We start from the raw sequence: 27,355 nt of genomic DNA on the forward strand, positions 1-27,355 counted from the left end.
GTGCTGTGTCACGATTGGGACCTCCCTCACACGCTGTTTCATCTCCTGACTTGGTCAGCTTGCATAGCAGCAGCATGTCCTCTTTTGAGATCCAAAGGAAAGAGGATTCTCCTCAGTGTTGTCATGAGATGGGTGTGGAATGCTGAGCCCTGGAGGTAACTGGCTGCACCTGAGGCCGGAAACCTCAGAGAAATGACACTTCTCAGCATGTAGGGGACAGTGGGTCTCCAGTGCTCTGTTCTGAGAATGGTAGTGAGTATAATGAGTAGGCTCACACCTCCTCTGGGCATCAGTTGCCATGTAGGGCCACTGTGGCCATTCAGAACCTGCTCTTGTCACATGAGGATTTTCCTCTGGCACATGGAACCCAGTCCTAGAGCACATTCTGTCCAAAGGAGTCTCGGGATGCCTGATGATAAGTCTTCAGCTAAAACAACATTTATGGCAATGCCAATACCCCCATTCCCCTGGGGAGACTTTGGTTTGGCCAGTTGCTGAGTGGTAAGCCAAAAGACCTATGTAACATCTTTTGGGAGTCTGGCTGACATGGAACTACCTGAACTCAAGAGGAGGTGAGACTTCAAAGATACCTTGAAGCAGGAGTGGGTGTCAGTATTCACACACTTAATCTGTTAGTAAAGAAGACAATGTGTACTCATTCAAGCACAGCCTCAGCTATATGAGAACCTAACTCAAAAAACAAAAGTTATTATGGGGAATCTGGTGGTAAGGACACCAACCACAGCCCAGTTCCTTCTTCATACCCTGCAGACAGGAAGCTGGGCCTCAATCTCTAGAAGCATACTGACTGCCCCTTTCCTAGTACAACCTGCATTTATGGTGAAGCTGAGCCTGACACCAAAGTGGATTGACAACAACAGTCAATGGGCATCCTAAAAGTACATTGATTGCCAGTTCTTTAAGAACTGGGGTTCCTTTTTTCTTCCAGAAATGAAAGATTTGAGGAAGAGGAAAGATATTTAAGGGAGATGTGGTAAAATTCTGTTCCCCAGTTAGTAAAATATCCTTTACCTTAAGAAATACCAAGAACATAGGAGTTGAGTCCCAGTATATATATAATGTGTTGATAGCTATATCTGGTGGTCTGTCAGAGATGCCCCTTGTCTTAAGCCAATAAGTTCATGAAGACAAAGGAATGAGCCATGCACAGTCCATATATAGGAAGAATGATAGATACTAAGGTTTCCAGTTCTCCACCCAAGTGTTTTCATGGTTTTGTCTTAAGAACCAGCCCTAAACTAGAGTTGAGCTATGACACATGGTCTTGTTTCTCTTTATTATTTTCACCCTTTCTCACCCAAGTATATTTCTACAGGAGAAAGCAAATTCCAGTAACACTACTTCTCAAGGGATTTTCTTAGGGCCTTCTGCCCTCGCATGCCCACTAATCTCAGGATCCCTCACTTGCACCTGCTACTGAAGCCCACTGCTACTGCTGCACCAACACCTAACTGCTTCTTCCTCCTCTGTTTCCACCAGAGTCTGAAGGAAGGCCTGACGGTGCAGGAGCGCTTGAAGCTCTTTGAATCCAGGGACTTGAAGAAAGATTAGCTGCATCCATTCCACTGACCATCCTTCCCAGCTGGTGGCAGCACAAGCCAAGTGTGGCTTTCATCTGCATCTGTGCTTTCTCATTGTTGCTGTCATTAACTGTGGGTATGGATGCATGAGAGACTGCTGTGGGGTGTTTGCTCCATTCCCTTCCTGTTAATTCCAACTTTCTGTTGTCTTTATCACAGCTTTTTCCCATGGTATTCTCAGATTAGTCACGCGCAAGCAGTAGAGTGGGGAGATTTCCTCACTGATACCTGAGCAGCCCCCTTGTCCTCCCAGCACACTCACTGTCAGTATTAAGGCACAGCAGCCTGTTAATAAGCTAGCCCTGCCTCAGAGTGCACTTGTGGGGACCTGCCAGTGGCTCTGCTCTGCTGCACACAGCGGAGCACCACCCTTGATGGTCAGAGCAGAGCCACCAAATGTTCTAGGCTGGCCTGATTTCTGAAGGGCCTAGGAGAGTGTCCAGCCTGGCCCACTTCCTTTTGATGTGGGAGGACAGCATTTTGTATTTGGCCCACTAATGCAGCTTAGAACCATACCCAGATAATCCTGGCAAATCTTTCACAACCTGGAAAATGTTGAAAACAACCATTCCTATTTTGGTTTTTTATTAAATCTTGCACAAAAGCCCCGACCCCTCTCATTCCTTCCTCCGCTCGTGCCTCCCTTGCTGTGCTAATCCTGGTCTTCTGGTGGCCAGGAAGAGTGACTTGCAGCCTGAAGTTTCAGATTTGTCAAGTGTGATGGATCCTTCTCAAGGTCATCTAGACGGATTATTTTAATCTGAAAAGAAGCTGTCATACTGCTTGGGGAAACCCGTGTGTGAAGATAAGACTCTCAGGACTGGTGAAAACAGCGTGTGCTCAGGACCCTGATTTGTCTGGGCTCTGGAAGGGTCCCTTGAATTGTCTGCTTCTCATGGAGCCATTAACAGGGAGCCTATGCTAATTTTGTGTTTCTAGCTAGCTGAACAGGACCTAACTACCCAAAGCATTCTAAAGCATTACCTTTAAAAAATAAAAAATTTATCTCTATTCTCATAAGAAAACACTCATAAGATGCAGCACACAAGAGTCCCCATGTCAGATGGGAGAGTCAGTGGCCTCACAACTAGATGTGGGATCTGGCTTGTTAGTGTTAGGTGGATCAGATGGTCTCTGAGTGTACAAATTCAACTCCATGAGTCCCCTAATGGTTCTACATGAGTTAATAATCAAGGACATCTACAATGTCTAGTTAGCCTACTAGACTGGTAGGTTGAAACTTCAAGATAACGGATTTGTGACATACCACCAAAGTGTGCGTGCCACTGACCAGCAGACAAGCCCTGGGCCTCCCCTTTTTACACGTTTTTAAGTTCCACTCTGGCACATGCTCAGTGACCATTTATGTTTTCAGCATTATGAGCAAGTCAGATCTGTTAAAATGAGCTGCTTTTGAAACTGAGCTTTGAGCTCAGAGTGGGCTGGCCTTCAGGAGCTGTAGTTCTGTGTTGAGGACTCCTGTTCTCTCTCATATGGTTTCTTTGCAGCCATCTGCTGTCCTTGGGACCCTCTGGCCCCATTGCAGTTATCTTCCCGCCTTGTGCTTCCTGGGATGCTACAAAGAGCCAGCCAAAGATTCCAAGCCTCCCATTCAAAAGAACATTTCATCTTTTGCTCTTCGCCTCAGAAACCTAGGATATGAACTTTGCTAAAAATACAAGTACCTGGGTGTCAGAGGCAAGGGCTGAGAGATAGGCACGCTGCACCTATCTTATCTGTCACTCAAGGCTTCTACTGCAGGCTCATTTTTGCTGTGATACAGCACACACTGCTCCAGGGGTTTCATGTGTGGGTATCTGGTGTGTTGGCCAAATGCTCAACTGGTACAGGACAGAAATTCCTGGATCATCTCCCACTGACCAAGACAGTCTGAACAGTACCATATGGATCAGGGAGCATCTTGAGTTTCTTGATGGTGACTTCTGGCCTCTGGCAAAAGTGAATCAAACAAGAAGCTGGTCTTCCTGAGTCCCTGATAGCCATGCAGGCCTACTGCAGTAGTTTACTTTGGATTGCCACATGTCCTCTATCCATTCCCTTCCCTCAGTCCCTGAGCCAGGTTCACCTTTGCCTGACCCTCAGTCCCTGAGCCAGGTTCATCTTTGCCTGACCTCTCTACAGGCTTCTCTGTAAATTCCCTGGAAAGAAGCTGAAGCTAGTGTGTTCAGAGAAGAGGTATCGCATGTGAAAGTGAAGCTGGTTCAGGCTTACGTAGAAGAGGATACTTGGCTGAGGATAGTTAGTTTAGATCAAGAAGCCACAGGCTGCTCCCAATCCAGTCAGTCAGTGGCATGCTTTCCTTCCCCACTTCATGGCAGGGGCAGAATTTTATTTTCCTATAAATACACGTTTGTGGTCTGCCAGCATCTATAAGCAAACTGCCATTACAGGGACCATACCTGACTTCATTTGACAGTGAGTGTAAACATATGCTTAAATTACATCTTGCACGTGTGGTGCCTAGCACCAGAGCAAAGAGCACATTTGTCACACAGGGCTACTGACTGCACCTTTTCCAGTATGGTTGTGGCCACAATGCCAAGACCATAATAGGAGGGCAGAGAACTATGAAATAGGAAATCCCAGCAGGAAGAATGCTGGGATGTGTGGACTCACTGAGTGACCTCCACTGGACCCAGCAGAACACTGAACTGGGTGTAGTAGTTTATGTCTGTATTCCTACCACTTGAGGCTGCAAAGTACCAGGTCAGTCTGGACTACATAGCAAGACTGTCTCAAAATACAGGTGGGCTACAGGGAAGGATGGAGATATATATTTGGGGTTCAACTACAGAGAGCACACTTGTGGTCTTTGGAAGAACATTTGTCCAAAGGGAGCTTGAGAGATTTGACTAGGAAACAAACATGAGTGTGAAAGATGTTTGGAAGGAGTGTGTACTACTGTTAACTTCTCTGCAGTGGGAGATGGTGCACTGACTTCTTCCTACCCTGGAGCTGCAGAGAAAGCACATTCCTCCACACTGCTGACACCTCACTGGTGCTGAGGGAAGTAGCTAGATAGCACACGGCTTGCAGTTTGGGGTGAACCTGGGCACCAGCTTAAATTCCTGCAGGCCTGTCCCACACACCAAAGTGGTCTTTCTCCTGACTCCAACTAAGCCCTGGTTCTCAAAGACAGGCTGGATAAGCACCCAGAAGCCCTATGCAGCCTTCCCACTCATGCCATACTCCATGCAAGTACCCAGTATGAGCTGTACACCAAAGTCTGCTGGCAGCTACAGGTATAAACAGTCCCCAGATGCACAGTAAACACCTAAACCCCAGCAGAGACAGTAATTACCTCTCGGCTGACTGTCCTGCACCTGCAGTGCAGGAAGGTTAGCTGTTCTTGCTATGCTGTAAAGATGACATCATCTAGTACGCTACTTAGAGACTATCAGTGTAGGGACTCACACGGCCTTTCTCATAGGAGCTCCCAGCATATCACAGGATAGCCTATGGCCTGCACTTCATTTGCTCAGCCTTTCCTGTATATCAGAGCAAGTGATGTTAAGTATTTCTAAGACACAGTGCAGGGTGTTTTGGTTTTTTTGTGTGCAAAGTTTGTGTGAGTTTTAAGAATATCTTTAGATACCCCTTTTGAAGGTATGTAAAGGCAGCATTCTGTGCAAACCACTCTCAAATAGACTGTTAGTTAGCTAGGCATGGTAGCTCACACATTTAATTAACACTTGCAAGGTAGAAGCAGGCTAAGTTCAAGACCAACCTGGTCTACACAGAGAGTTCTAAAAGAACCAGGGTTACACAGTAAAAACACTGTCTAAAAATAAAACAACAAAAAAGACTTTTAAAGTTTTGGTTACTTAACAGACTCTGAAGATATCCCTACTCACACTCAGAACAAGCTCTGATTCTTGTTCAAAGTATTTTGTGAGACTTGCATGGAGCCACTCAAGGAAAACCATAATAGGAGGGACTTTTGGCATCCTGGCCTCAGGCTTCTCGGGGTGTTTTTGTTAGGGGAACTGGCTGGGAGCATAGGCTGCTTTGGATCCAGGTGCCTAGCTCTGACAACTGTGGGGCTAGACTTGTGTGCAGAGCAGCCATAGCTTTAGCTACTTGACTGTATATAGCATGAGACTCCAGGTAGCTCCATGGCTGTATTTCTGTACCTGTAAGGAGCTAGCCCATCAGTACAGAGTTAAAAATGAGACAGTCCAAAACTGAAGTACTTCAGGGCCTCTCCACCTTCAGAGCAGCTTCCATTGTGGGGCAGGACTCCATGGCTGGCATTTGCCATAAAGAGGTACCATTCTTAAGAATCCTAGCCAACACAGCCCACTCCAGCTTGCCACAGTTGACATGCCATTGGCTCATCTCTCCTTTATTAGTTAGTCAAACCACACATCTAATTTTTTTAGCAAGGAATAGATTGTAAAGAACACTAAATTCGGGCTGGTGAGATGGCTCAGTGGGTTAAGAGCACTGGCTGCTCTTCCAAAGGTCCAGAGTTCAAATCCCAGCAACCACATGGTGGCTCACAACCACCTGTAATGAGATCTGACACCTTCTTCTGGTGTGTCTGAAGACAGCTACAGTGTACTTACATATAATAAATCTTTAAAAAAAAAAAAAAGAACACTAATTCACTGTTACATTTTTGTTTCTATCACAAACTTTGATATAAGTGGATTTTTTAATCATTTTGAGATTTACCTTTGGTTTTATTGCCAGGACCCAAAACCAGTTCTGTGGTTATTAACTGATGTGGATTTCTGTTGGGTTTACTATGTATAGTATTAAGAACCCCGGTCACAGTGGCTCCTTGACAATCAGAACTCTAGGTGACCTTCCATTACTGCGGCTTGACTGGGGATTGGGTGCCTGTTTGTGAACAGGGCGCCTGGCAGGGCCTCTTACATCTGACAGAAACAAGCTTGTACCATCTCACCTGCTATTTAGTTACTTCTCAGAACAAAATACAGCCAATCCAGTTGCCAGACTAAGAATTACATTTAGAAGAAAATAGAGCCTCACTGAGCCAGAGAGGCTTCCAGCACAGCTTCTCAGAGCCAGTTTAGGCCTTGTGCATATGCACAGGGTATGGCTTCCTGCAGATAAAGTGTCCCCCAACTCCTCATTCCAAGATTTTATGGTTCAGTGTAAGGCATTTCCTACAAAGTTTGTGGTCAGGTTCACTACAATTGAAATGTTAATTTGTAGAAATATTTATTCCTTTGTGTGACCAGCTAGAGTCCTTGGCTGTAGCTAACCATTTTTATTGTGTAAATAATGCTTGGTTTTACATGAACTGTATCATAATAAACTATTTTTGCATTGCCCTCTGCATGCATACGGCTGCTGACTCTGCCATTCAAAGAGCAGAACCTAAAGTCCTGAGTTGTAAATGTACTAGAGACTAGAATGGGCTGGATATAACTTGCTCTCTTTACAATGTTCCTCTGAGTTGTTTTCAGGATATTTACATTAGATTTCACATTAAAAGAGATTTTACATTTTCACACAAAAGCCATATTTCATGTCTAAAGTCTATGGTGCTTTTGACTTGGTATAGAAACTTCAGGGGACAGCAAAAAATTCTGATGGAGATTCCTTCATTAATCAAGATACTATAAGTCTTCATTGTAGGTCTCTTGTGTTTTTATTTTGTGGTGCTGGAGCTAGAGCCCAGGGCCTCAAGCATGCCAGGCAATGCCTCTACAACATGAATCCTGAAGTTAATGCTCAAACTGGCCCCGTCATTTTTAGTTCATTGAATACTAGTGTGCACCACTATATCTGGCCTGTCCTTCATGGATTTACTTGTGATTATAATTCCCATTTTTTGTTTTGTTTCAAAGCATCATAACCTAAAATAGACAACCCAAATTAACAAAACAGTGTTCTCTAATTGTGGAATATCCTTGATGGTTCTATTTCATTTTTGTTCACTAAGTTTATAATAATAAACTAGGCCAGACATAATGGCTGCCAACCTGGTGATTCCAGCCCACGAGGAGCTGAGGTAAGAGGATTCAGTTTGAGGCCAGCCTGGGTTACACAACAAAACCCTGTCTGTCCCCATAGCCTCCCAAAAGGTAAGATAATAACTTGGTTTTTCAATATTGTCACAAACCTTATAATAAAAGTATGTGGTTCTGACTGGAAATACAAAAATTGTTTCTACTAATTAGGAGTCAATGTAAGTAGTTTATAAAACAGCAAAACAGATATAAAAAGACAAAAGAATAAATACTTTTAGTATGTTATTGCAGAGGTTTAGGGACTTTTCAATAGCTTTTTGTCCATTAAAAACTATTATAAACAAATGTACACAAAAAAGAAAAGCTTTGGGGAACTGACTTGATATGATCTGTAGTTTTAGCACATTTTCTTTTCTTTTTTAGGAGAAAGGTTGGGGAGGGAAGAGACCACTGCAAACATGTTGGGGTTTGCAAGAGAGGAAGGGGTCAGAGTGTTTTTAGCACATTTCTTGAAAGTTGTGAGTGCAATTTAAAATTAGTTGGCAAGCCAAACATTAGTAGTCATTTATGGTTAAAATTGTTCAGGGGGCTGGAGAAATGGCTCAGCAGTTAAGAGCGCTGACTGCTCTTCCGAAGGTCCTGAGTTCAAATCCCAGTAACTACATGGTGGCTGACATCCATAATAAGATCTAATGCTCTCTTCTGGGGTATCTGAAGACAACTACAGTGTATTTACATATAATAAATAAATAAATCTTTTTAAAAAATTGTTCAAAAAAATCAAAAACTATGAAAAGAAAAGAATCACTAAAGTTGTTCCGTGAGAAAGAGGCAGAGGTACTTACTGAAAAGGAACAAATAAAACTGTTCCTTTTAAATGTGGTCAGCTTAGGCCTCAGAAACTGAGGACAAACACATTATCATACCAAAGTGGAGGCTGGTCAGCTCTCCCAGCATTCCTCAGTGCCTGTGGTTCCTCCCAGCTCTTCTCACCCCACCCCCTACCCCAAAATTGTCCTTTCCAGGGCTGGATTCCAGACTTTGCCTCCTAAAGCCTGATCCCTACATAACTCAGTCATTTTGGCTCCATGGATTGTTTGGCACCTGTCTTGGTCAAGAGCTGCTCTCTTGCTCTCTCTCCTCTGAGAGAGAAGTGGTCCTGTTTAGTTCACAGGCCATTCTTGGCCTGGTTCTCCTCCATACTTTTTTTTTCTTCGAGACATGGTTTCTCTGTGTAGCCCTGGTTGTCCTAGAACTCACTCTGTAAACCAGGCTGGCCTCAAACCAGAAATCCACCTTGCCTCTGCCTCCCAAGTGCTGGGATTAAAGGCGTGCGCCACCACCGCCCTGCTCCTTCTCCATACTTTAGGCATGTCCTCCTCTTCTTTTTTTTCACTTGTTCATTCAGTTAGCACTACTAAATTTAGCAAGGTAGGATACAAGGCTTGGTTGTTTTTCTACACAGTAGTCCTGAAGACTGGAACAAATTAAGTAATTCCACTTACAGTAACATGAGTAATAAATCATGCTCGAAACTACAAACACTGCTGTGAGATACTCCAGCCAAGTGAACAAAACTCAGACCAGATGGAAAACACTGGTCTGAGTGTGTCAACACCAAGACTAAAAGGTCAAAATTCCTTCAAGACAGAAAGGGAAAGCAAAGCAAAAAAAAATTTTTAAATACCAAAAAGACTTAGTTCTGTAGAATACTTTAAGAGAAAATGCAAATAAGTATAGAATAAAAGTATTGAACAGCTATGGGCACTACTGGAAAATTAGGCCCAAAGATGTGAAAAGAGGAAAGGGGAAACATGCATCTTACACTGGGGCACCATCGATAATCCAGACTCCAGCTTTGACTTCAATCCTAATCCCCTCTCCTGACCGGACAGCCATACCACTTAGGCTAGAAGCAATCTCGTATCTTCCTATAAAGTGTTTTTTTTTTTTCACTCTTGTGATTCCGAGAACATAGCTACTGCTTTTATGAGTGTGCATGCCCCATCTCTTTAATGATTACATGCCTTTAGACCTCTTTAGCTGCCCAATAAATTTTTGAGTAAACAACAAAAAACCTACAAGCATGGAGAAATTAAAGATAAAGCCAGATATATATGCCCAAGAAAGAGAAAATTCATGACCCCACTTGGTCTACAGATTCAACATAATACCTAGCAAAGCCCTAGATACCTTTTAACTTTTGCCAGTGATGATTGATGAATTGATACATTCATTTTAAGATTCACAGAGGGATATAAGAGGCTAAGAATATGTTAGAAACAAAGGGTTTATGTTGCTAGTTCTCAAACAGAACTCATCTAGACAGCTACTGGCATTACCACAGTGAAACAATACAGAGCCATTAAAGTTAATGGTCAGTTGATTTTCAACAAAGGTATTAATACCATTTGTTAGGGAAAATCTTTTTTTTTTTTTTTTTTTTGGTTTTTTGAGACAGGGTTTCTCTGTGTAGCTCTGGCTGTCCTGGAACTCACTCTGTAGACCAGGCTGGCCTCAAACTCAGAAATCCGCCTGCCTCTGCCTTCTAAGTGCTGGGATTAAAGGTGTGCACCACCACTGCCCAGCTAGGGGAAATCATCTTAATGGTGCTGATACAAGTGGGATGGATGTCCACATGTACTATGCCCTACCTCACAAAAGTGGATGTGATGGTGCATACTGTAACCCTGGTGCTTAAAATGCTTACTTACAAGTCTTCACACATTTCTATAGATAACAAAGCTACTCTACTGAGAGTAACCATATTTGAATGCAGTAGGCTAAGGTAGACATATTGCAGTTCATGGTCAAAAATATTTATTGAAATATGCCAGAAGTTAAGGATCACTCAAAGGACATTTTGTGATCTTACACATGCACACACATACACATTCCTTCCAGAGTACACACTTAAGAATCCACAAGCTCGCTGGAAGGTGGTGGCACACGCTTTTAATCCCAGCACTTGAAAGGCAGAGGCAGGCGGATTTCTGAGTTCGAGGCCAGCCTGGTCTACAAAGTGAGTTACCAGGACAGCTAGGGCTACACAGAGAAACCCTGTCTCAAGAAACCAAAAAGAAAAAAAGAATCCACAAGCTTCAAAAGGGTAGGAACTTACCCAACATAACTAATTCTGAGCATATTATACTTTGCAGTTTCTATTAAATCTTTTGGAAAATCAACACCAAGTTTACTTGTCTAACACTAAGTAAAAGGAACATTAAAAAGTGTGAAAACAGCTGGGCCTGGTGGTGTACACCTTTAATCCCAGTGCTTGAGGCAAATCCAGGCAGATGTCTGAACCGGAAATCAGCCTGGTCTACATAGTGAGTTCTAGGTCAGCCAGGGCTACACATGAGACCCTCTCCACCTCCTCCCCTAACCCCAAAAAAATTTTTTAAAGTAAGAAAACATGCATTGTGCACTATCTGCTGTTAAGCTAAAGGACGGACACGTCATCCACTCAGACGAGGGAGCCATGTGGAGCTTGTGCACACAAGCATGAACAGTGACAAGACTGCAGCTCATGTCACAGATGCACATGAGAAGCTGTTCCTCTGACTCCTGTAACAGCCTGGGCAGTCTGCTTACCCCCAATATTCCCTTTGTCATCAACTTCTGATCCATTACTGAGCAAAAAGCCATGAGTAAATGCACTGAGTCCACTACAGGAGCTAGAGGCGAGGTCACTCTAAGTCCACAGTATTGCTCTTAACGTGAGGGACGTGGAAAAGCCAAGCCTGGACACAGCTGCAGGCATGGCCAACTGGTAGTGCTCACCAGTGACTAACCACTGCAGGGAGACAATGCCAGTTGCTGAAGGTCAATATAAAATAAGGCATGTCTAGTGATGCCCAGAAGCCACTGGGCCCAGAAGAGGATGCTGCCTATCTAGGCAACTACTAGGATAGCTTACAGCACTGTCCAACACCATCACCTCCTTCCTAACTTCTGGTGGGGATGCACGCAACAGGAAGAGTATCAGCTGCTCCACAGCCAGCCAGAAAAGGCTCATGCAAAGCAGGAGGGAACATCACAAGAACAAGCTGGAAGACTGAGCAAGACAAAGCAGGGTCAGTGCCCTCGATGCTTTTGGGGGAAAAAGCTGTACTTGGTGGGGTCAAATTCTTCCCAGATGCGCTCAAACTCCTCCAGGAACAGCCGCACATACTCGGTGTCCTCCATTATCAAAACATTCTCACGGTTGTTCTGGATGGCCTGTGTGGTCCAATTGAGGGAGCCAGTGATGAGCACCTTCTTGTCAACGATAGCAAACTTATGGTGCATGTAGCCCAGGTCCTGGTCATGCCGTACCTGTATACCTGTGGAGCCAAGGCAGCCTTTATTTCACCCACCCTGGTGCAGCTCTCCCCAAGCTTGCTGATGTCCTGTATTGGAGACAAGGACACCCAGGGGCTGTCCCAGGGTGGTACTGAGATTACAGAGAGAATCCAAGTCTGTCATCCAGGTCACCTTTGGGGAACCCATACCAGCAGGGGAAGGAGTCAGGTGTTTGACATATCCTTGCCTTTCTTGTTACTCACTCACTGGAATGGATAAGCTGAAGGACAGAAGCCTAGACAAGAAAGGAGTGCACACTGGCTTTGGCTGGCTAACTTGAATCACCACCGGGTCCCAGGGTGCCTCACCAGCTGAAAGGAAAGAACTGCCATATCCAAACCTGCTGTCCTCACCAAAGTTCTGATTTTGGCTTCGTCCTTTTGGGGATAAGTTGTCTGGCAGGGATGCTGGGGTGAAACCCAAGTCCTGCACATGCTAGTAAGTGACCTCCAGCCTCTGTCCTATTCCACCCATCTCCTGTTGTCACAGCAAAGCCAACAGCACCCACCACACTACACTTCACTTTAGGCCAGAGGACCTCTTGCTTTTTGTTAGACCTCAGCAGCTAGTTCCTGACTTGGGCACTTCATGCTTGCTGTACCTTTCGATGCCTCTCCAGCAGTCCCAATGCCTCTGTGCAGCTATCCTAGCCACTCGATTCCTACATGATCTTTGTGAAGTCTTCCAGACCCTTCTGATGTATGTGTTTCCCCACAAATACCTGGTTGTACCAAATACTGGCACACGGTGCACTTGGCGGGACAATCTGGAACTCAGCCAGCTGCGGCCAGAACTTCATTTAGACGGTCCATCTTTGATGGCAGATTGGTTCTTTCCAAATCTAAGGTTTTATGACTCTCCAAAATCTAAATACTGTGACACCATCCATGCCTGATATCTACTCACCCTACCCAACACCAAAATGATGACCTGGCTGAAGATCACTTTGTGACTGCCATTAAGGGGGCAGAGAGGTAGCTGTCAGACTGGTGGGGTGCTTCTGCTCTGCCTACGTGGATAATTCACAGCAGGTCAGTGCTGTGCTCTTCCTTCCCTTTGAGCTATCTGGAAGCAGACCTGGTTTCCAAAAACTACATCATCCCCAGGAAGTGGGAAGGCAGGCTGTGTGCAAAAAAAAAAAAAAAAGCCTTAAGAGCACTACAAAGCCTGGACATTTCCCAAGGGCTCCCCAAACCTTTCGGCCACTGTGGGCACAATGATTAGGCCAGGGGCGGGCTGGGGAGCGGCGGCACTGACTCTTGCGTAAAGGAGGAATCTAGCAGTCAAAAGTTTGTGTTCCTGCTTAGGGAGGATAGAGAATCACACCTGTTGCCTGGGCTAAGCAGCAGGCTGGCCAGACATACCTGTGGGCCCAGAGCTGGTGGCTGAGAAGCAAGTATTCACCTCACTGTAGGGTCCACTTTCCAACGATCACAGAGCCTAGTGGGAAACTCACTAATCAACATTGTCACTCCGCCTCCGCTATGGTCACACAGCAGCTAAGGGTTTCTCAGTGTTGGCTGGGTTCAAACTGACTTAAGTTTTATCCTCCAGGCCTTTACTTCTGTCAAGCCATCTCAGCCTAGAACAATCACAGAAACTGAGTCTAAACATGCCTCTAAGGTCAAGGCCAGAGCCTAGAAACCGGTGGGAATTCCCACATACCTTACTCTCATGGGGAGCGCAGACGTGGGATATAACAGACTATGAACCTTGGCTCCTTGGCCTGCTCATCTCTGCTTGCCTGCCTGCCTCCACTTTCTCCCCGAAATGCTCCCTGCTCTGGACAAAGTCAACAGGGGCATCAAATAAGTCCTCAGCCCCTCTGCCAGAGTGCGGCGGTTTACCTGCCTTGCGCAGCAGGCCGATCTGAGAGCCGTTGAGGGCCATGTAGTCGCAGTCGGTGATGACCCGCACGCGCACCCCGCGCTGGTGCAGCAGCTGCACGGCTCGCCCCAGCTGAGGGCTGGAGAAGGCAAAGAGGCAGAGCTCCAGGCTGGAGCGGGCGGCTAACAATGCGCGCAGCAGGCGGCTCAATGAACTCTCGCTGTGCGGGAGGCTGCACGGGCAGCCCGAGGGCCCCGGAGGCAACCCTGGGGCCTGCAGTAAAGCCTCGGTGCAGGTCACCTGTGAGGGGAAGAAGAGCACCTCGCGCCGTGGCCGCCGCCCAGCCAGCAGCCAACGCGTCAGCCACGGCAGTGCCTCTAGGGCCAGCGCGAGACCCGCACCAGCCGCGAACACCAACCGCCAACTCGAGCGACCCATGGCAGCCATCTCAAAGGTCAGTTGGAGCAGCACGCGCAAGCGCGTGCCCAACACGTGCTGGCCTGCCCCCAACCCCGGGTGTGCCACGCCCCCTTGCGGGACCCGCCCCCAGCCAAGAGCTAAACTACCGGTTGCACACCCTACACAAGCCAGGCAAAGAGCGCTTGGGGAATACCCGCTCATTGGTAGACCAGGCTGGCCTTGGACTCAGAGATCTGCCTGCCTCTGCCTTGATTGCTGGGATTAAAGGCATGTACCCTCATTTGACTTCTTTTCCTATGTGTTTCCCTTTAATTTTCTTCTCTTAGCTGACTGTTCTAGAGTTTCAGCATCATATTGAAAAGAAATGGGGATAGTGGGATGCTTTCTCCTGAGTTTAATGGGATTGGCTTTGGGATTTTCTTCAATTACCATGTTGTTTGTGGATTTGTATGGTCTACAGGAAGGAGTTATGAACGGTACTTATAAATATAGCCAACCGCCTGGGAATGGGTGGTCATAGGCCTGTGGGAAGAATCTATTTACTGCTAGTTTCCTAGGACAAAATAATTTCTGCTTTCTAAAAATTTATATCCACAGATAAGCGCAGCTCTCTCCCCCTATCAAAGAACTTCTTTTTCAACAGATGAAGACAATCAGAGTTCCAAAACTGATCAAAATTCTGAGAATTCACCACTGTGGGGATAGGTACCAGCTCATGAGGTTTGGCAGCAGGCACTGATGAATGTATGAAATTTTAAAAGAATAAATACCCAGGCATGGTGACACATATCCTTAATTCCGGAACTCAGAAGGCCAGCCTGGTCTACAGAGTAAGTTCCAGGACAGACAGGGTTACACAAAGAACCTTGCCTCAAAAAGTAGAGCAAGTGGATCCCTATGAGCTCAAGGCCACCCTGGTGTACATGGTGAATTCCAGGCCAGCCAAGAGCTACACAGACAGAGCATACACGCAGGCAAAACACTTGTACACAAAATTTTTACAAAAATGTAAGTGTACAACAACTAAAAAGAAAGAAGAAAAGAACCAAAAGAAAAACTAGGCAGTAATAGTGCACACGTTTAATCCCAGCACTCGGGAGGCAGAGGCAAGTGGACCTCTGTAAGTATGAGGCCAGCCTGGTCTACAGAGGGAGTTCCAAGACAGCCAGGCTACACAAGAAGCCCTGTCACAAAACAACAACAACAACAACAAAGAAAGAAAGAAAGAAAGAAAGAAAGAAAGAAAGAAAGAAAGAAAGAAAGAAAGAAAGAAAGGAAGAAAGAAAGAAAGGAAAAGAAAAGAAAAAAATTTTACAAATCCAAATGATTTATTGATAACAAACCTTCTGTACCAATAGAAAGACCGTGACAGCCACTGGATGACATGGATCTATAAATGGCAAGTTATTCAGACAGTTAAAAATGTGTATGACCTGATAAGATGGCTCAGAAGGTTAAGGCACCGACCACCAAGTTGGACCACCTGAGTTCAATCCTCAATCGCCACACAGTAGAAGAGGAGAACCCATTCCTGCAAGTAGTCTCACACACACACACACACACACACTCACACACACACTCACACACACAGCACAGGCAAAATATAAAAATGTTTAAAGATTTCATAATAGCATATTTGTGCACTCTTAATTTCTATAAACTACTTGCAATACCATGTACAGTTGGATTGAACTGTAGCATTGTAAAGTATATGACAATGACAGTCTGCAGAGGAAGAGGTTGGGTCACTCCACCAGGATGACACCAGGGGACTAGTCTGTTTTCTTTTACTAATGAACACAAGGTGGACATTTAACAAAGTATTCTGCCGGGAGGTGGTGGCACACACCTTTAATCCCAGCACTTGGTTGGCAGAGGCAGGCAGATTTCTGAGTTTGAGGCCAGTCTGGTCTACAGAGTGAGTTCCAGGACAGCCAGGGCTATACAGAGAAACCCTGTCTCAAAAAAACAAACAAACAAAAAAGAAAAACCAAAAATCAAAACAAAACAAAAACCCAAAGTATTCTTAGCTCACAGTTTCAGAATCTAAAGGTTCAAACAGCACAGTGCCAGTGCTCCTGCCTGTGACACCGGGTGGTAGATGGCATCATGGCAGGATCTTGTGCAGGAGAGAAATCACATGGAGACACAGCAAGCTAGTGATCCATAAAGAAGCCAGCAAGGGGGACAGCTGGATGGATGGCACAGTGGATGAAGGTACCTGCCACCTTCCTGACATCTGATCCCAAAGACCCACATGGTAGACCCGACTCCCACAGATTGCCCTCCAACCTTCACATGTGCTGTTGTGCACAGGTATCTACATCTACACACACACACAACTAAAATGTAATAAAAAAAAAACTAAATGAGCCAGTGCATACATATACATATATAGTTTTACTAAATAAATTTGTGTCATATGGGCTGACGGTGCTCCCTCTAAGAGCCAAAAATCACCTTAAAAAAAAAAAAAAACCTACCAGGCATGAAAGTAGATTTCAAGCTGTTGGCCAAGGCTGTCTGTGAGACTTGTAAGATATGCAGTCTATTGGCATTGCCCTTGGTTACCCTCCAAGGGCAGAAGGTAAGCCCTGATTACTGAAGGCACTATACACTTCAGAAACAGGGTCCTGGGACCCCTGAGCTAGACCTAAACTGAATGATTTCTCCTGAGGACTAGCTTTCACAGTATTGGAAGGAACCATGCAAGCTCCTAAAGGAGGGAGACAAACAACAGGCCTATCCTATGAACCACGGGCCAGCAGGATGCACTTGCCCTGAGTGTGCAGTAGAGACCCTTACTTCAGCAGTAACCAATAACTCAGTAATTGGGCTTAAATCCCACTCTTTCAGAAGACCCAGACTCAGTTCCCAGCACACACACAGTAGATCACAATCACCTTTAACTCCTTTTCTAGGCCACCTGATGCCCTTTTCTGGCCTCCTTGGGGACTATACACATATTACGTACAGATGCACCCACAAAGAAAACACTCATACCCAAAAAATAAATCTCAAAAAAAAATTTTTTTAAGAAAGCAGTAAGTTGGGCTAGTGAGATGGCTCAGTGGGTAAGAGCACGGATTGCTCTTCCGAAGCTCATGAGTTCAAATCCCAGCAACCACATGGTGGCTCACAACCACCCGTAATGAGATCTGACGCCCTCTTCTGGTGCGTCTGAAAACAGCTACAGTGTACTTATAATAAATAAATAATCTAAAAAGAAAGAAAGAAAGAAAGAAAGAAAGAAAGAAAGAAAGAAAGAAAGAAAGTAATAAGTTTGGCATGGGTTAAAAAGATCCACTAGTGTCTAATTGAGGTTTAATCTTCTATATCAAATTGTAAAAATTACAAGTGGTGAAATTCTGAAAAGCTGTTTGGGGTATCTGCTTTGAGTAATGGTTGGTTTTAATGTTAACTTGCCACAAATTAGATTCTGCCTTATTACGTCCATAGTTTGGGAGGTTTCAGTCCATGAGCATATTAACCAGGCCTGTGTCAAGGGAGTGCATTATGGTGGCTGAGCAAAATACCCATCAATGGCCAGAAAGCAAAGCAAGGAGAGGAATTAATCCCATAACTCCAAGGGCATCGTCTCAGTAATCAAATGGCCTCCCAGTAGGAGCTCTTAAGGACTTAGGTCCTCCTAAACCAGTGGTTCTCAACTGATTAGGGTTCCTAATGCTGCTGCAACCCTGAAATACAGTTTCTCATGTTGTGGTGACTCCAACCATAACATTATTCTTTTTTTTTTGGTTTTTCGAGACAGGGTTTCTCTGTGTAGCCCTGGCTGTCCTGGAACTCACTCTGTAGACCAGGCTGGCCTCGAACTCAGAAATCCACCTGCCTCTGCCTCCCAAGTGCTGGGATCAAAGGCATGTGCCACCACTGCCCAGCCATAGAATTCTTCTTGTTGCTACTTCATAACTATAATTTTTCTACTGTTATGAATCATATTTTTGAAAACAGAGGTCTGCCAAAGGGGTCACAACCCTCAGATTGAGAACAGCTGTTGGGTAGAGCAGTGTTAGGCTGAAACATGGACTTTGAGGGGAAACATTTGATACTATTCTTAGGGAGAGATAAACAAACATTTGCTCACCCCAAATAAGGAGCTGACAACAGGCTAAAGTTTGGGCACCATCCAATAGATACCATCCAAGATGAACCAGTGAGTTTTACTGGAGTCACCTATAGGAGTAGAAATCATTCAAAGACAGCTGTATCACCAAAGCCCACCCCAACACGGACTCACCACTGAATTCTCTGCTCCAGCTGACCAGAACCACCGATTCTTAAAATAGCAAACAGCCCTGACAGAGTCATTAAGGGACTCTCAGCCTTCGCTCTGCGACCTCACAAGCCGGGCCTCACTGTCTCCATTGCTCAGAACATTCTCATCCTTCAAGTTCCCACAGAACAGCTCACTAAGCTTTGAACATGTAATGTCCTTTCTGGCTCACAGTTCAAAGTCCATCCAGAATCTTCCCAAAAAAACACATGGGCAGGTCTGTCACAGCAATACCCCGCTATTCTGGTACCAATCCCTGCCCTAGTTAGGGTTACTATTGCTGTGAGAAAACATCATGACCAAAGCAACTTGGGGAGGAAAGGGTTTAATTTGACTTCTACTTCCACATTACTATTCATTGTGGGAGGTCAGGACAGGAACTCAAACAGGGCGGGAGCATTAAGGCAGGAGCTGAAGCAAGGCTATGGAGAGATGCTGCTTACTGGCTCCCTTCCCATGGCTTGCTCTTTTATAGAACCCAGGGCACCCTGCCGCAATGGGCTGGGTCTTCCCTAGTCGACCACTGATTAAGAAAATGTCTTACGGGCTTGTCTACAGCCAGACCTTACTGAGGCTCTTTCCTCTCTAGCTTGTGTCAAATTGACATAAGACATGCCACCATATGAATGTTCTGATCGTTGAGTCAAGCCTTAAGGATGATACTGTTTTCAAGGGGGCAGGCCCACAGTGGTCCATGCTCAGCATCATATCCTTTGTCCCTAATGATGCAGCAAGTTTTACTCTCCGATGGGAATGCAGGGTACATTCCCTCCTGTGAGATGAATTCAGAGCTGCCTCAGGTTGTGCTCCTATTTACTGAGAGGTTCCACAGCTGATCTGAAGCTTTGACTGAGCACAGGACAGTGATTCGGGGAATGTTACATGCTGGAAGACAGGAAGAACTCTTATCCAAAACTTAGAAGATACGGACAGACATCACTTTCCTTCATCCCTCCCGGACCACCCAGACCAGCATCACTTCCTACGCTGAGCTCGCTGGGGTACCCCCCCCTCCAAGGCAGCCCTCTCATACCCATGCTTCTGATACTTTCCTCTAATCTGCAGAGACTGACCTACTTCCTGAAGTTGGGCATCATTAGACAAACAGGTCTTATTCTGTAGCAATAACTGGGTTTAGATGGTCTCAGACTTATAGCAACCTTCTAGACTCAGCCCCCAAGAGCTGGCATTATAGGACTGAGCCATCGTGCTCAGCCCTGTGAACAATGAACCATACACAATACAAGCCATGTAAGATTCTGTTGTCCAGTGTCTGAGTCCATCTGAGCCTGCAGGTGTACCCTTCGATCCCTTCCTCAGCCCCACTGGTACACGTGACCCATACTACACACATCTGCATCTCCTCGATGGAACTGAATTGATTAATAGTATCTGTCTTAGTGTTTTACTTCTGTGGACAGACACCATGACCAAAGCAACTCTTATAAGGACAACCTTTAATTGGGGCTGGCTTACAGGTTCAGAGGCTCAGTCCCTTATCATCAAGGCAGGAACATAGCGGCATCCAGGCAGGCATGGTGTAGGAGGAGCTGAGAGGTCTACATCATCTGAAGGCTGCTAGCAGAATACTGGCTTCCAGGCAGCTAGGAGGAGGGTCTTAAAGCCCAAACCCACAGTGACACACCTACTCCAACAGGGCCACACCTTCTAATAGTGCCACTCCTTGGGCTGAGCATATGCAAACCATCACATTCCACAATCTGGCCCCAATAGGCTTGTTCAAACATATGAGACTTTGGGGGGCCATACCTAAACATAGTATAATGCAAAAATACATATAGTCCAACTTCAAAGGTGCTCATAGTCTATAGCAGTCTCAACAATGTTAAAAGTCCAAAGCAGATTGTTCCAAAGCCAGAAGAGGAGGTGGCACAGAAGAAAAAGATATCCCAGAAGAAACTGAAGAAACAAAAACTCATGGCACAGGAATAAATTCAGCATAAAATGCAGATAAACTAAACTAAAAAAAAGTCCAAAGTTCAAAGTCTCTTCTGAGATTCATCCAGTCACTTAACTGTAATCCCCAAAGCAAGACAGAAAACCACCTGGTCAAACTCCAAACTCTGCATCTCCATGTCTGATGTCAAGGTGGTCTTCTGATCTCCAACTCCTTTTTCATCTTTGTTGACTACAATAAACTTCTTTCTCCTGGACTGGTTCCACTCCCTGTTAGCAGCTTTCCTCAGCAGATAACCCACGGCTCTAGCACCTCTAACATCTTTGGGTCTCCAAGACAATTTCGATGTTACAGCTTCTTGTTTCAATGTCTGGAATCCACACATGATCTTCTGGGCTCCTCCAAAAGGGCTTGGGTCACATCTCCAGCTCTGCCCTCTGTAACACTCTAAGCTCAGGTTGATCCACTCCACTGCTGCTGCTGTTCTTGGTGATCATCCCATGGTACTGACATCTCCAATTCACTGCGGTCTTCTGCTGTAACTAGGCTTCACCAATAGCCTCTCACAGGCTCTCTTCATGGTGCCAAGCCTAATCTCCTTTGCATAACTCCTTCAGTCCTGGGCCATCAACTGCAGCTGAGGCTGCACCTTCACCAATGGCCTTCCATGGCCTCTCACAGTGCCAAGCCTCAGCTGTTCTTCATGACCCCTTCATGCCTTCAAGACTAGTACCACCTGGGTGACTCTTACACATTACCAGGTACAGCTGCAGCATGAGGTACAACCTTGGCTATTTCTGGAACACAGCCTCTTTGTGCTCTCAGAAAACACTTCCCAGAAAGATGTCACCTCAGTGATTCTGGTCTCTTCTTAATCACCACTAATTCCTTAGCTCCAGCTAACCAGCATCGATTGTCCCAGTAGTCCCATCTATTCTGGACTCTAAAACCAGAGCCATGTGTCCAAAGCTGCCGAGTTCTGCTGCTTGCTGGGGCTGGAACATGCCCCCTTGTTCTATCACATTATCACCAGCTTTCTGTTTTCCGACTCCACTGCCTAAGCTTGGCTGTCCTAGAACTTGCTCCACAGACTGACTTTGAACTCAGAAATCTGCGTGCCTATGTCCTAAACTCTAGGATTAAAGGTATAGTCCACCAAGCCTGGATTTAATTTTTTCTTTACCTAGAACTTGCTCTCTTCTAGGCTGGCCTTGAACTCAGAGATCTGCTTGTCTTTGCCTCCTGGGATTAAATGCTTTTACTACCATGCCTGTACCTATATTTAGCTGGGTGGATCTTACCCCAAGGTCATTACTCCCTTAATTCAATTTAATATCCTTGAACACAGGATTCAGCTCCATTTTCACTTCCTGGTGTCCATTTAATACTCAAACTATATATTTTGCATTTTTCACATCTCAGCTTACTACATTTGTTCAAAATGCTCTTCATCAGACTTAACCAGAGAACAAAGTCTCTGCTGGGCTTTTTTGAGACTTCCTTTGTCGATACAATTAATATAAATCTCTTTACCTTAGCCTCAGGCAGTCTTTCAGACAATGGCAAAAAGCAGCCATGTTCTTCAGCAAAACAACAAAAACGGTCTCTCAGCCACATATTAAAGTTCTTCTCCACCGACACCTCTTGGGCCAGCAGGCCTACACACTTCAAATGACCCAGCAACACTGTCTTCCAAGTTCCTACCAGGTCAGCCCATTAAGCTCCACTTAAAGCATCCCATGGCTTTCCAAATCCAAAGTCCCAAAATTCACATTCTTCCAAACAAAAGTATGATCAGGACTATTACAGCAATACCCTAGCTCCTGGTACCATCTTCTGTTTTAGGGTTTACTGCTGTGAACAGACACCACGACCAAGGCAACTCTTATAAGGTCAACATTTAATGGGGGCTGGATTACAGGGTCAGAGGTTCAGTCCATTATCATCGAGGCGGGAACATGACAGCATCCAGGCAGGCATGGTGCAGGAGGAGCAGACAGGTCTATATCTCATCTGAAGGAAGTCTATATCTCATTCTCTAGGAGAATACTGACTTCCAGGCAGCTAAGAGGAAGGTCTTAAAGCCCATACCCATAGTGACGCACTTACTCCAACAGGGCCATACCTTCTAAGAGTGCCACTCCCTGGGCAGAGCACATACAAACCAGCACAGTATCCAACATAAAAACATGCAGTCAGCAGTTTACAAAAATACAGATTTATTGTGTGTCAACATTCTTTCAACTGTACAGAGACCAAGACACATAAACATAGTCTTCATGTTAAATATAAACAAACACCAAAAATATTATAAAAACAAATTGGGCAAGCTTTCAGGAAATCTTTCCAAGCTGAGTCCTTATTAAACTGCAAGGGCGAGAGGCGATCTGTCTTAACACCGTCATAGTCTACAGTCGCTGGTTAATGCTACAGCAGTAGCAGAGAAAGCAACGTAATGTTCCGTTGGCTCAGTTCTGTAATCCCAGCACTTGGGAAGCCGAGGCAGGAGGATTGCTACAAGTCTGGAAGTAGCATAGGCCACACCATGAGTTCTAAACTGGGATAGGACACAGAATAAGACCCTGACTCAAAAACTAAAATTAAAAAAAAAAACAAAAAACAAACAAACAAAACAACCATGGTTTTGATGAATCCACAAGCTGGCAAGCTGAGCAGAGGCCATGGTGTGCATATGACCTGAGAAGTCATCAACCCAAAGACAAACCATCCAGGATGCTTGCTGTCTCCCACGGTGGGAAGGTGTCCTGACCCACGAGGACACCCTCCAACAACAAAACCTCAGAGGCAGGCTGATCGAGTTCTCTCAGTTCCCAGCCTTTGTCCTCAAGAGGCACAGAGCACATCTCGACAGGTCTTGACAGGGCAGTCTGATGCAGAGGGATCACTGTCTCTGTGTCCCCTGCATTTCAACATGGGCTGAGAGAGCCTCGAAAGGCGGGCGAAGTCTAGCCCATGAGTCTACACTCCACAAACAGGGCCTCGCCCCAGCAGTCAGAAACCCAAGAGCAGTCCTTCCCACAGCTGATCTGTACACTACCTTCCAGAAGGTGTTCTCGGAGTTAGTTCCGTGACTCTGCAGCCGTGGGGCTTCGGACTGTGGACATGAGATGGGACTTGTAGGTTTTGCTCAGGCCTGTCATCCAGAACTTCAGCAGTTTAACGTTGTCCTCCTCGGATGCGCCTAGGACGCTCAGGAGCTTCTGTGTGTCCTCCTTGGGGCGACTGTCCACCTTGGTGAATTTAAACAGGACTTTCACTTTGCTGCGGGGAAAACAAAGATGAACACTTAGACCAGCAATCCAATCAAGCTCTCCTCCTGCAGCCCAACTTCCAGGCCAGGCCACCACCATGGCAAAAGGAAATGGAGTGCTGCAGTCTCAGTTACTAAGGAGGCCGAAGCAGGAGGATTCCTTGAACCCAGGGAAGTTCAAAGCCTGCCTGGCTAAGACAGGGAGGGAAATCCCTCTTGAAAAAGAAGAGAGAAATTTATGAATACTGCTCCCGAGTTTTCACGACATTATCTGAAACCAGGAAAATGTTCAACTAGTTCAATTAATTTGATAAAAGATTACTAAGACTCAAGGCATAAAGCAGCGTGTGACTTTCTTTTGTAAAGCTGTAAGGGTGGCTACCCAGCTGCACCTGACTGAGCATGTGCCTAGGTCGGACACCTAGCACTCTCCACACCTCCAAACCCAAAAGGGAATTAAGGAATAAAGAAATGGCACTTGTTCAGAACCTCGTTCACACACCAGCATCAAATCTCAGTAGCTGCAACCCTTCCCGGGACACTGGGTCACTTCCCACGTTAGCAAACTCCTAAGGGGCAGGGTTGGTGTCTGAACCCTATCTTAACGCCACTCTCACTGGCTCCTGCAGGCCACAGCGGGCCTCTTTTTTGTTTGTTTTATTTTTTTTCAGGCAGGGTTTCTCTGTGCAGTCCTGGAACTCTCTCTTTCTCTGTAGACCTCAGACTCAGATACCCACGAGCTTTTGCCTCCTGAGTGTTGGGATTAAAGGCATATGCCACTACTGCCTGATGCCTGGCCTCTTTTAACACGCACATTCTGCTTTTTTGGCATGAAAGCCCACTGCCATAGAGAGCTGCCCCACCCCTTGGCATCCCCACCCTCACCCCCCTACCCTCCTACCTACCCTTCCCCTGCTCCCTACACACAGCTAGGGAAGATGGCAAGGCAAGGCTGGGGCTTACTTCATCCACTCCTCCTTGAGACAGATGAGGCACTGGTCCACCACATCCACAGACAGGTTCTGGTTGGTCAGAGCCGCTTCAATCTTATTCAGGATAGTGGGCCCAACTGGGGATACAAACACTGGATGAGGCCGAGGCCTTGGTGACTCCTCCACACCCTGATGAATGGGGACAGCAGCAGCACCCACCTCGGTCTGCAGCCACAGGGCTACCACTGGTCACCACAAACTCGTACTTGCTGAGGGACTGGTCGTCCTCGCACCCAGCAGGGTGGAGGTTTGAGCGAGTGGCCGTGTGGACCTCGACGACAACTACAAATTCTGTAGCAACAAAGCACATGTTAACTTGCAAAGTGTCCCCTTGACCCCACTGCAAGCCCCCCAGACTTAAACAACAGGGACGAGCCTCCTATGAGCAAAGAGGCTTAATGCCTTTTACAAGTCATCCATTAATTGAGTTAAAGAGTAATTCTTGCCTCAGTTAAACTAGAACATAAATGACATATGTAAGTTCATCCTAAGCAGTCCTCCGTGAATGGTCTCACTGTCAACTGTATAGCCTGTAGAAGGGTGGTTCTCAATCTGGGGGGCTGCGACACCCTTGGGGTTGAACAACCCTTTCACAGGGGTCTCCTGAGACCATTGGAAAACACAGATACTTACAATTCATAACAGTAGCAAAATTACAGATGTGAAGTAGCAACAGAAGTAATTTTATGGTTGGGGTCACAAGATGAGGAACAGTATCAAAGGGTCAGCGACAGGGAGACTGAGAACCTGGGCTGTAGATGGAAACTGCCTTGAGAGTTCAGGGCCACACAGACACACAGCTAGTGGTATGGGAACTTTACAGACAAATATCTCAGAAGAGACTGTTCCTACTGCAAACGGAGGGCACGGCTCCAGCGGCTCGGGACAACCCCATTACGCCCTAGCTGGAGCTGCAGAATACACTGCTTTGCCCTAAAATCTGTGACTTGGATCCAGGTGCACCCCTGGGCTGGATCCGGGAGCCTTCAAAAGCAGCAGGAAGTATGCGTCTCACAGAGTGTACTTGCCTGAGGCCAGAACATGAGCAGGGATAGGCACGGGAGGGCTGAGGCCAAGGAAGTTGCAGCGATAGGCCTCCTCATACTGGCTGCTGTAAGGGATGATTCGGACACAGCCCACAGGCAGCATGGTCTGTGGACAACAAGTTGGCTCAAAATCCAGCACAAATGCACCCTCTGCAGCTCACACAGCCTCCCTCCTCAGTGTCCATGGTCTCTCAGCCCATATGTAGTCTCCCTGCCCAGATGAGCCCAGTTCTGGTTCTGGGGGTCAGTCGTCGATCAATGCTGCCTAGCATCAGCCAGTGCCAGTTCTTACCCAGATAACTTCTCAGCTGAGTTTCAGACTGAGGAAGGGGAGACAGTGTAGCTGTCAAGTGATGATATGGGTTCCATCTATGGGAGCACCAATGCCCGCCATGTTCACCAGGCAAAGAAAACCAATTCCTGGAGCTCTGCACTGGTGATACCCCTAACAGTCTGCCCCAAGTCTAACATTAGCACACAGGGGAAGGCTCTCACCCGGAGGACTTCAAATGCTGAATGGACCAGGTTCACATCTCTGCTTTTCCAGATCACCTGATTTCCCATGAGGACATGCCAGGCCAACATACGGAAAGATGGGGCGCCCAAGACCTGAAATATGGCACACAGTTCTTTAGGCATATTATAGGAGTTAATGTAGCCCCACATACTCAGAGACTACAATCCCTGTACAATAAAGACCACAGTCAGCAAAGGGAAAGATAATTTTCTTTTCTTTTCTTTTCTCTTCTTTTTTTTGGTTTTTTCAAGACAGGGTTTCTCTGTATAGCCCTGGCTGTCCTGGAACTCACTCTGTAGACCAGGCTGGCCTGGAACTCACAGGTATTACAGGCAGGCAGTGGTGGCACACACCTTTAATTCCTGCACTGGGGAGGCAGAGGCAGGTGGGTCTCTGAGTTTGAGGTCAGCCTGGTGTCTAACTTTTGCAGCCCTCGCTTGCCCTCTCTAATACGCTATCATGCTGGAGTGCTTGGAAGTGAAGGTCCAGCTCCTCACACCAGCACCCGGAAGAAAGAGGGCTCTGCCTCCAGCACCGGGATGCACCCACACCCTAGCACTTGCCCAAGCCAGCTGAGGTGGCCTTCTTTATAGTGACGGTTCCTCAGATGCTGAGCTGTGGCAGGGTCAAGCCTGCCTTCTGTTTGTGGTATCTTTGTTTTTAATCTCAAACAGCCTTTCTCCCCGCTGCCTATCTGTAAATCCTGCAACACTGACAGTCAGGAGGTAGCCTGTTGTTTCTTGAGGCCAAACATGAGGTTGAAACAAAACAAAATTAACAAAAACAGAGGCTACAATATGCATTTTACAAAACCCAATGCTGAGCACTCCCATCTGTAGCAGGAATCCCAATCCCTGCCACTGCTAACCTCAGAAGACTTAGCCAAGCCAGCAGCTGGGCACTGGAGCACGAAGGCCTCCACGCCAAAACTCTGGGTTCAATCCATTTGCCTGAGGATCGAACTTAGGTCTTTACGGTTGCCAGCACCTTTACCCCGGGGGGTCATCTCACTAGGCTCCCCATAATTTCTGCCTGATCAAACAACCCCATGGTGGTTCACAACCATCTGTAATGGGATCTGATGCCCTCCCTCTTCTGGTGTGCATGAAGAGAGCTACAGTGTACTTACATACATAAAATTAATTTTTTAAAAAATTGT

The 27,355-nt window shown here is 46.1% G+C and overlaps 3 protein-coding genes across 19 annotated transcripts in view; 1 reads left to right on the forward strand and 2 right to left on the reverse strand.

The window, feature by feature from the left end:
• The window catches only part of Mprip (myosin phosphatase Rho interacting protein), a 116,067-nt gene extending 113,460 nt beyond the window's left edge, over positions 1-2,607 (forward strand). For 8 of the 11 annotated variants that reach the window (XM_031352722.1, XM_031352721.1, XM_031352720.1 and 5 more), the window contains one exon: positions 1,501-2,607. Coding sequence is in view for 7 of the 11 variants with exons in the window: in XM_031352720.1 (XP_031208580.1) it covers positions 1,501-1,572 (72 nt within the window). In the remaining 4 variants the exon portion in view is untranslated. The remainder of the gene's footprint in view (positions 1-1,500) is intronic. The other 3 variants (XM_031352727.1, XM_031352726.1, XM_031352725.1) reach the window with 1 other exon arrangement.
• Positions 2,608-10,364: 7,757 nt separating this feature from the next.
• Pld6 (phospholipase D family member 6) lies at positions 10,365-14,197 on the reverse strand. 4 transcript variants are annotated; one of them, XM_031352557.1, is made up of 3 exons: positions 13,759-14,197; positions 13,276-13,351; positions 11,786-11,892 (listed from the first exon to the last, which is right to left on the reverse strand). In XM_031352557.1, the coding sequence occupies exons 1-2, from the start codon at positions 14,183-14,185 to the stop codon at positions 13,317-13,319; spliced, it is 462 nt and encodes a 153-aa protein (XP_031208417.1). In that variant the 5' UTR covers positions 14,186-14,197; the 3' UTR covers positions 11,786-11,892; positions 13,276-13,316. The 4 variants fall into 4 exon arrangements, with proteins under 4 accessions (XP_031208414.1, XP_031208415.1, XP_031208417.1 ...); XM_031352554.1 differs by lacking the exon at positions 13,276-13,351 and having other exon boundaries at positions 10,365-11,892; XM_031352555.1 differs by lacking the exon at positions 13,276-13,351 and having other exon boundaries at positions 11,660-11,892; positions 13,763-14,197.
• Flcn (folliculin) overlaps positions 11,788-27,355 on the reverse strand; it is a 29,949-nt gene continuing 14,381 nt past the window's right edge. For 2 of the 4 annotated variants that reach the window (XM_031352551.1, XM_031352552.1), the window contains exons 10-14: positions 26,175-26,288; positions 25,662-25,785; positions 24,793-24,924; positions 24,605-24,710; positions 22,578-23,652 (exon numbers count right to left, since the gene is read on the reverse strand). In XM_031352551.1, coding sequence (XP_031208411.1) covers positions 23,451-23,652; positions 24,605-24,710; positions 24,793-24,924; positions 25,662-25,785; positions 26,175-26,288 — 678 coding nt within the window. In that variant the 3' untranslated portion in view covers positions 22,578-23,450. Of the gene's footprint in view, positions 11,893-22,572; positions 23,653-24,604; positions 24,711-24,792; positions 24,925-25,661; positions 25,786-26,174; positions 26,289-27,355 lie in introns of those variants that run through there. The other 2 variants (XM_031352553.1, XM_031352550.1) reach the window with 2 other exon arrangements.

The sequence above is a fragment of the Mastomys coucha genome, unplaced genomic scaffold, assembly GCF_008632895.1.
Source record: "Mastomys coucha isolate ucsf_1 unplaced genomic scaffold, UCSF_Mcou_1 pScaffold5, whole genome shotgun sequence".
NCBI classification, from domain to species: domain Eukaryota; kingdom Metazoa; phylum Chordata; class Mammalia; order Rodentia; family Muridae; genus Mastomys; species Mastomys coucha.